This window comes from Phaethon lepturus, unplaced genomic scaffold (assembly GCF_000687285.1).
Source record: "Phaethon lepturus isolate BGI_N335 unplaced genomic scaffold, ASM68728v1 scaffold19873, whole genome shotgun sequence".
In the NCBI taxonomy this organism is placed as follows: domain Eukaryota; kingdom Metazoa; phylum Chordata; class Aves; order Phaethontiformes; family Phaethontidae; genus Phaethon; species Phaethon lepturus.
In genome coordinates this window covers 11,454-20,738 of record NW_010528639.1, presented here as the reverse complement: position 1 = coordinate 20,738, position 9,285 = coordinate 11,454, and the positions used below count along the sequence as shown (strand labels likewise).

Below are 9,285 nucleotides of genomic sequence, written 5' to 3'. Positions count from 1 at the left end.
GGTCAAGTACAGAACAGCCTTCTTGTTTTAAAACAAATTCCATTGCTGTTAAGCATTTTAGCTGAACAAAAAGGCAAATTATTTGAAATATTTGAAGGAAGTAGTGATAGTGGTTTTGTGAAGAGAATCAATGACTTAATTCCCATCAGAAAGTTCTTGTTGTGCATTGTACTAAAGACCTTAAAGACACAAAGTATTGCACAAAGGTTAAAAATGCCGGAACTTGGTGAGATTCCTGTCTGGGGGCAGGTGTGTCAGAGTTATTTGTGCAAATATCTCTAACATTGCTTTTTATTAACTTTTACATATTTTTCTAGAATATGCTTTTAAGGCCATAAACCAAGGTGGACTTACGTCTGTAGCTGTTCGAGGGAAAGATTCTGCAGTAATTGTAACACAGAAGAAAGTACCTGTAAGTAGTCTGTTTTTGAGAAGGAAGCTGGAAGGAGATGAGGAGAAAAGTTGGGGATGAGATTCTGCAACATGGATATTATATTTATTAACATTGACATATATTGCTGTTTGAATTTAATATCTCATTATCGTTCTGCCTACTACAAGTTCTAGCTGTGTTTAGTGCTCAGTTGTACATTTCCTCACCAAGTACCGTAATACTGGTTTTCTGTGTAGTTGTTGAAGGCATCAAGCTCAAAGACAAAGTTGGTCCTGCTGTACTTCAGCATCCATACATCACTCTGGCTTCCAAGGGCTGAGTTGTCTCTAATTGCCTTCATGATTTCTTTAATTCCTACTCAGAAAATGTTATACCAATAGCATGCAAACAGATTTTCGTGAGTGTTTCAGCACAGCAGTGATGTATTGTTGACAAAGGGGAAAACCTTGTGTTTGAAGGGCAGCATGCAGTAGGACTGCAAGCTTTTTGTGTGTATATTCTTAAAGTTTTGTCAGAGAGAAAAGGACTTTGATATTGGTCACGCTCTAGCTGTCATTCCTTACCAAATATTGCAGGTTTTTATCTTCCGTACTCTCCTATTCTTCCTTCGCATGCCTATAGTAGTAAATAGTGGAGAGCCTGAAAGACAATTTTTAGCTGTTAGTTGATTCTTTTGGGCTCTTCTGCAGATACCAGAGCATGCAGAGTTCATATTTTCTTTTGTACTTGAAGGACAGTGTTTTCTATTAGATTATTTCTATTTCCTCTTTAGGACAAGTTACTGGATTCCAACACAGTGACTCATTTATTCAGAATCACTGAAAATATTGGCTGTGTGATGACAGGAATGACAGGTATTTAATTCGCCATCTTTTTAAGTATCTGAAGTCTGTCTGATTTTTTTTATGTAGTTCGCCAACTTTGCATCACATAAAACAAATAAGTGCTCTAGGAGATTTGTTCCACTCAATCTGGTTTTGGAGAACTTGTCTAGTTCTGATATGTATATTTAAAGACAATTTAAAGCTGGGCCTGGAATTTGCATTCTTAAGGAGTGCTAGGAATAAACGTGCTACATGTTCAGTGAAATTAATATTAGTTCTTTCTGTCCAGCTGACAGCAGATCCCAGGTGCAGAGAGCCCGCTACGAGGCTGCTAACTGGAAGTACAAGTATGGCTATGACATCCCTGTGGATATGCTGTGTAAAAGGATTGCAGATATTTCTCAGGTCTATACGCAAAATGCTGAAATGAGGCCTCTTGGTTGCTGTAAGTATAGTGTAAGAAATTAATCTTTTCTGTTTCTTGTCTAAGCTTGCAACTTAAAGCATAAGAAATTCTTACCCATTTTCAAATTGTGCGAGATATAGATGTAACTGAAGGAGTAAGGGGTGAACAACCAAATGAGAAAGCGGTATTGGAAGTCTTGAATTTTACCATTGACTCAGCATTTGAATTGGAGTAAATGATTTAGCCTCTTTAAAACATGTGATACTATTTCACCTTAGTTTTTGGGGCCTTGTCTGTTTGCACTGCACAGTGATGTCTGTGAATGGGAGACGCTCTTTTTACTAGTGTCTGTGTCTGGGTAAATATCACTGTTAAAACAGACATATGGAGAGTGCAATTATGCTTGTGCAGATTTTGTGGCTTTTTTATCTAAGTAGCATGTATAGGACAAAAATCTGCATAATTTTTGCTCTTAACCATGATGTATATAATATGGAGAAGTGCTTAAAAATATTTCACTTGCAAACATTTCTACACCAGTCTTGTTTTATAACAGCAAATGCAGCTTAAGTAAAAAAAGATGTGTGTAAAGTTGTTTTTTGTAGATATTCGCGGTCATCTGTGTGTTCTGAGGTTGGTTCTGACTTGTTTTTTCTCTTACATTTGTCTGTGAGAAAATTATAACCATACTGTTAGGCTGTCCGGGAACTGAGACAAAAGACTTAATGTTTCCTCAATTACTTTTTTCATTAAACATTCTCTCTGGGTTTCTTTTTATTTGCTTGTTGGGGTTTTTTTTTCTTTTAAGGAGAATAGTTTCAGAATTGATGAATCACTTCTCGTAATCATAGTAAGCACTATCACGTCTCACTAAAGAAGTAACATTCATGGTTGCACCACAGTTTCCATGATGGGGCAATTTTCCTATGCTTGAAATGTTCAGGAATGATTGTTTCTTTCTTCCCTTGGCATTTTCCACGCCTTGATACTGCTGGAAAGTTTTGTTGGTTTTTTTTTTAATACATGAATAATAATGTATTTTTCTTAACTTTCCTTATCCTTTTTTTGAAAAGATGATGGGAAATGTTTTTTCTGTTGTAGTAATAGCTGCTCAGAAGCTTATCAGCTATAACTACCAGTTAAAAGTTGCACAAGTGTAAAGAGAAAATAATTTAAAACCTTGACCTTGTTCTGTTTGGTTTTTTGGGGATTTTTTGCAAGTATTGCTTTCAAGTTATTTTTAATATGCATATTGAGACCATAAAACTGTAAATCTAGAAGCGTGGGTGAACACAGATGCATTTCAGTGGTGTAACCAGTTTGTGTTAGTTGAAGTCTGTCCAACTTGAAAGCATTTTAGTCAAATGGTCCTCAAAGACTCAGTTTTATGTTGTGATATTTCCACATTTTGTTTCAGATTTTTTTTTTCCTTTAAAGAAAAGAGGAAAAGAGATGTCATGCAGTGCTCTTCAGGATTACAGTTGAGAAATCTAAAGTTGATCTTCAAATGTTTCCATTAATTTCAACATATTTGTAAAGTTGCTTTCTGGTAAAGGGTACCTGTTAATAGAACTATTGTTTACATTTTTAAAGTGTCATACAAGTGAACTGTGGCTGGGTTGGCTTCGTATCAGGATTAAACTTTTGTATATCCTGACTTTGTGGTTCTCTACACACTGAGCATGGCGAAAACATTTCTGTGATTAATGAGTAGCCTTCTTTGGGAATGGTATAAGTCTAGTTTGCACTAAACTGAGTTGCACACCTGGTAATGAGATGCTGGTAAATTAGAGATAAAGAGGAAGTCACAGCTCTAGGTATTGGACTGGTTCCCAAAACTGTACTGCTGTGCATGTTTCACAGGAAGGAGTATCTAGTCTATTCTTCAGTTGCATGAAATTGCTAAAATTGGGAAAGGAAATAAATTAACAATTTTTCTCTTCAAGGTATGATTTTGATTGGTATTGATGAAGAACACGGCCCTCAGGTATACAAGTGTGATCCAGCAGGTTACTATTGTGGATTCAAGGCCACAGCTGCAGGAGTGAAGCAGACAGAGTCAACCAGTTTTCTTGAAAAGAAAGTAAAGAAGAAATTTGATTGGACATACGAACAAACAGTAGAGGTAAGCCAGCGGAGGGAAATAAAGATTTGTTAAAGTATTTTTAATGAATATGGTGTATGTAGGTTTGTGATGTAGAGGAATGCAATTAGGCATTTCCTGTTTTCTTACAGTTCTGTATTGCTGCAAGTATAGCTATTCCAACCAGAAAATGGTTTTTTTTTGCAAGTGTTTAAATACTCATCTCATCTGCTTTTTGTGCTTTATATTAGCTGAAGCAGAATCTGTAATTGTAGCACTTCCATTGTAGCTGGTGGTTGGTGACTGCAGTGCTTGATTCTGGGGATATCAGTACAGTTTTCTTCTAGTGGCACTTGAAATGCTTTCTAACATGAAGATTGTTTTAAACAGGACGGTGCAGTGCTTGTCTATCAGCTTAGTAAAGGTAACACCAGTTGTCATGCCTACTGTGAAAACTGTTGATCAAGGCGCATTATAAAAACATATCCTATTTATAAAATACGTCAATGGAATGATTTTGTAATTATCCTTACTTTTTCACTTACACTGTAGAGATCTGTCTAAACAGTCCTCTTCCATGGCCCACCTGTTTCTCCTGCCAGGCCTTGTTCTTCTCTCATAATACGGTGTTTCCTGCATCACAAGATCAGCAGTTGAAATGAGGAATAATAACCTAAGCAATTGACTCCCCTGTAAGATTAAACAGAGTATTGTATTAAGATCTGTTTGAATGCTATGCAGATTCAGACCTTCAGCTAAATTAGTTCTGGAGTCTACCTTACTGTGAAAGTACCATTTAAACAGAAAGTTCTTCATAAGTTTTCATAAGTTTTATTTGTGTATTTTAATAGGTACTGATTTCCTTAATATGTAATTCCTTTAAAGGCAAGATCCTGGGAGGGCTGAATAATCATAGCATACTGAAATTGAGTGTATTTGAAATTCCCTCAGAGACTCTTTATCGTGGCTAAATAATTTTCACATTAAATGTATTTTTCTATTACTGCTTGATTATACTGTGCTTGTCTCTTAGTTGAGTTGTCTCTTGAGTTGGAGGTAGATGAAACAGTATGGTATGGTGCAAATACTTAGTTGCTAATTAATCTTGCCAGTCAAATCCTGGATACGATTCTATACCTTTTTCTTGTCTTTGTTAAAATGCTGACATTGGGAATGTAGATCAGACACGTACTCTAAAAGTTGGCAGTGACAGGGAGAAGCAAGTCTGTCAAACAAAAGCTAGAATCACATTTTTTGTAACGTTCTTTGCACACACACACTCTGCCCTTTTTTTTTTTTTTTTTTTTTTTTTTTTAGAAGCTCGTGGTCCATTAGAGGTAATGCTCCATGGATAAGAGTTTTGGGGGTGTTTTGGTGGTTTGTTTTTTTGGTTTTGTTTGGCTTTTTTTCAACTTGGCAGTGTTCTGATAAGACATCTATATAGTCTTACAGAATTATTGCAGAATCAATGTATTATCAACATACTGAAAACAAACTTTAGAAAAGTCTTGTCTGGTGTTCTACACTTCCTAACACATTAGTGATCAGAATTGAATGCCAGCACGTCAGAATAACTGTTTTGATAAGCATCTGGCGACATAACTGTTTTATGGAACTTCTTTTGGTGCTGAATCATCATTTTAGGAATACATCTTTAGCATTATTATGACCCTACTGCAGCGTTAAGTATGAGTGAGGTTGCAAAGAATGCCTTTTAAAATAAGTGATGATTAGGGTGGAAAAAAATAAATTAAGCTATGATGAAGTGCAGCTTTTAAAAACAGCCAATGTAATGTTAATTACCAGAAGAAAAGCCAAAGTGGAAGCTATGCGAGTGACATGTGCTTTGAGTAATCTTGGACTGTAATGATGATGTATGTCATCTTTGCCATTGATGAAACATGTTCTGCCATTGGGACCTGGGGTTTTAATCTTCGCGTGATAAAAGATTTTAGGTTTGTTGTGGTTTTTTTCTGCTACAGAAATGACGTGTCCCTTTGGTTTTTGTAGATTGGGCTTTTTAGGGAGAGAACTGGAGAGGGACTGTATTCTGTAACAAGGGGAAACTATTTGAAACTTTTCAGATAAAGTTTTGAGATGGAAGGAAATAACTTAAAACTAGAAGGAAGGATAGTTGTTAGTGCTATGTCAAAAAAAAAAAAAGCCTTGATGCTTTCTATTTAATGATAGGGGTTTTTGTCATCTTTCAGACAGCAATAACATGCCTGTCTACTGTACTATCCATTGATTTCAAACCTTCAGAAATAGAAGTTGGTGTAGTTACAGTGGAAAATCCTAAATTCAGGTAAGTGATTCAGTGTTCGTAAAACTTGGTGTGTTTCTCTGGCTATGTGCAATTAGTTTTAACTTCCTGTGTAATGGTAAATCAAGAAAAAGAGAAAAATGTCAGAAGTTGAAGTTTTGGAGCTGTTTTTTTTAAACTTTTTTTTACATTCTTCAAAACGTGTAGGGGTAAAAGACACTGTTTAAAAAAAAATAACACAGTTTTAAAATATTCAACATGGTTAAGGGATCCAGTAGAGGAAAGTGTTGTACTGCTTTATGCGATGATCAAAATGTAGTTACATCTGGTCTAGATGATTTTTCATGCTTAAAAGGATAAAAGTTTTTTTTTGTGCTAGTATCTGGAGTCAACTTCCAAATCATAGTCGTAACAACTAATACAGTAAAGACTGTTTTGTATTGGGGAAAATTTTGCAAGTCCCTTAATTTTTTTACTCCTTTTCAAAATGGAAAGTCATTTCTTAAATGACTCTTGCTTACCTTGTAATTGTAGCAGTTTTTAACATCTCCAGTATATAGTTAATAGATTATCAAATTGTATGATTTGAAATGTTCTCTTTAAATTTGACAAGATTAAAAGATCCTAGATTTAATACTCACTGCAGTGATTTGGAACCAGTTGAACTTTTACTTTCTGAGTACACTGCATTCCCACATAGCATGAAAGCAAGACACATGCAGTTTCCTTCCTCCCCACTTCCTGCCTCAATCTGAATGCAGCACACTGCGTGCAGGAAGGTTACTTGGTTAATCTATCAAGACAACACCTGGAAATCTTCCTGCTGAGGGCTATACCTCAGCTATACATCAGATACAGTGTCCTTGACAGCCTTCTCACAACACAATGTATAGCTGCGGAAGTATGCATGAAATCTGAGAGAATAAGTTTGGGGGCTTTTTTTATTAATGCAAAAGGACCCTGTAGGTGTGTCTTATCTAAAATTTAGTTAAGGCTGGCTTGCTGCAGAGAAGTACAATTATTTCTGCCTGAGTCTTTCATTGCTTTTTTTAAAAAAAAAAAAAAAAAAAAACCACAGAGAGGAACAGCTAAGTGGGAAAGAAGGGTCCTCTGCTGCTTTAGTCTAGCTGCTTGGTGGAGATTGGAGAGAGGCTTCAAACCTTTGGGTCCTACAGGTGCAGTCTTTTGAATGCTTCCTAATGTGTTTAAAGCTGACATGGTGATGATGGGTGGTTTTGCATTTGGTGCTGAACAGGATAGCATAGCATTTTTGAGAAAGCATGCAGGAGCAGCGTTACCCCTTTTCTACTGTTGCTCAAGGGTCAAGTGCTAGCTTTCTGCTTTCTGCCAAACTTTATTTACCGGTCTTAGGTCCTTTTCAGAAAGGATGGATAACAAGAAGATGGAGAAGGCTATGAAAACCTGTGGCCCCGTGGAGTAATCATACTAATTACCATACCCATTCTCTCACCAGGTCCCAGCTTGCAAATAAATTATTCAAGTGGAATTACCTGTTCTTTTCCTGCCATTTGTTACATCTTTGCTCTCTAGTGCCTTTGATTCTTCCTTTATTTTTCAAAAAGAATTGGAATGTCGGCCTGTGGCCCTGGCAGTGGTGCTTTAAAGGGCTGAAAGATGTATTGCATAAAACTTGCTTGTGTAGATATTAGGTTGTAATATTGGAGATTAAGGGAAAGAATCATTTAAGCCGTTTAAGATTTCTTTTTGTTCTTTCAGGATCCTTACAGAAGCAGAGATTGATGTGCACCTTGTAGCTCTGGCAGAGAGAGACTAGCATTCCCATTTCCATTGTCTGTGCTTCTGGCCAGGATATTTGGTGAAAAGAAAACACTTACCTAATGGCTTTAGATTGTGGGTGGAAAACAATGTTCACTATATGATGTATTTTACTCTGTACAAATAAAACAGAGGTTTTTGAAATACCTGGTGTCGTCTTTTAATGTAATTTTTTTAACTTCTATGAAATTCTCATCAAAATGCTCGATGACTTTGGATGTTTCCGTGATGATTGCTTGCCTTTTAGCTATATTTTAAGAGAAATTTTATACTCTGCTGTATTTTTCATCTAAGCTATTTGGCTCCTAGTGTAAAGTTTTCTATCACATTATGTGGTGTGTGTGTCTTGAGATAATTCTTACATTTATAGGCATTCTTTGTTGCCCTGATGTTGAAAGGTTTATAACATTACTGGTTTAACTGTGGGGAAAGTAAGAAGATCTTAATATTTGCTCAGGTTTGTATGAGGATGTAGGACAAAAGTTGAAGGAAAAAACTTGAGCTGTGATTCGCAGTGCATTCCTTTAGTCTGATTTATCTGGGGTGCGGGTAGTGAATTTAGCGGACTTCTGCTATAATTAAACAGCTCTGAAGCTAACATTTATTTAGGGGAACTGATTCTGTATGCAGTGTGCTTTGTGATTTTGGCTGTTTGTCACCTACCTGGTTTTGAGGCTTTGGGCAGTGCCAGAAACAATGTTGGGGCTAGATGGGGCCAACAGACAAAGTCCATCAACAGGAATGTCTCTGGGAAGCAATTCCCCTTGCTCCTTCAAAAGTTCTGGGTTAGGAGTAAAGAGAAGATTGCAAAAACTTGAGTCAAGGTAAAGAAAAATGTGTTTTAGTTTGGCTGCAGTTGAAGAGGTTTCAGCCTGAGCAGCAAAAAAGGAGATGATGAAGTTGTGAGGGAGGGGACACTGAGGAGAAAGGGAAAATGACCAGGCATTTTTAGCTGTTGGGTAGCCATGAGAGTCATCTTGGAAGAATGCCAAGCTAGTGTGACTTAGCTCCTTACCTTCATTCCTCTGCCATGTTATTCCTATATTGGCTTTAATTACTCCAAAATTCCCTTTGATTTTTTTTTTTTTGAGACCTTTGGGGAAGGCCTCATAAGTCATCAGAAACTGGGATTGCTTAATTTTTTTCTTCTTGCTTTACAGTTAAAACCCCTTGAATGTGTAATTTTCAAGTTCGTTGTAGTAAAGGAGATGCAATTCTGTGTTTGGTGGTTTTAATAAAAGATAATGCTACCCTTATGTGATAACCGAGTTGAGGAGATTCAAATGTACTGTGAATTGTTGACTTCACAATGCTTTCTGAATTTCCATTAGTGCCTCAAAGTTTCAGCTTCCCTTGTGTCAAATAGTGTAGTATAGATGACAAGATGAGGCCACCCTGGCTTCTGATTTTGGGTTGGTTATCTGAGAATTCTGTGTGGTTTTGTGCAACAATTGGCCGAACAAATACTAATGGCACATTTGGAAAGGTCTGTGTTGTTCCAAGTGACAGCTGAGTTTC

At 36.7% G+C, this 9,285-nt stretch overlaps 1 protein-coding gene across 2 annotated transcripts; it reads left to right on the top strand.

Moving 5' to 3' along the window:
* The first annotated feature begins 320 nt into the window (after positions 1–320).
* PSMA6 (proteasome (prosome, macropain) subunit, alpha type, 6) lies at positions 321–7,911 on the top strand. Of its 2 annotated transcripts, none has more exons than XM_010283737.1 (6): positions 321–412; positions 1,167–1,248; positions 1,508–1,663; positions 3,571–3,749; positions 5,918–6,026; positions 7,708–7,816. In XM_010283737.1, the coding sequence occupies exons 2-5, from the start codon at positions 1,233–1,235 to the stop codon at positions 6,014–6,016; spliced, it is 450 nt and encodes a 149-aa protein (XP_010282039.1). In that variant the 5' UTR covers positions 321–412; positions 1,167–1,232; the 3' UTR covers positions 6,017–6,026; positions 7,708–7,816. The 2 variants fall into 2 exon arrangements, with proteins under 2 accessions (XP_010282039.1, XP_010282038.1); XM_010283736.1 differs by having other exon boundaries at positions 365–406; positions 5,918–6,012; positions 7,708–7,911.
* The last annotated feature ends 1,374 nt before the right edge of the window (positions 7,912–9,285 follow it).

What these genes read in the sequence shown, in the direction of transcription:
- PSMA6 (XM_010283736.1), top strand. An exon ending in AATGAGGCCTCTTGGTTGCT is followed by an intron (nt 1,664 to 3,570) that starts GTAAGTATAGTG and finishes TTTCTCTTCAAG; the next exon opens with GTATGATTTTGATTGGTATT. An exon ending in CATACGAACAAACAGTAGAG is followed by an intron (nt 3,750 to 5,917) that starts GTAAGCCAGCGG and finishes GTCATCTTTCAG; the next exon opens with ACAGCAATAACATGCCTGTC.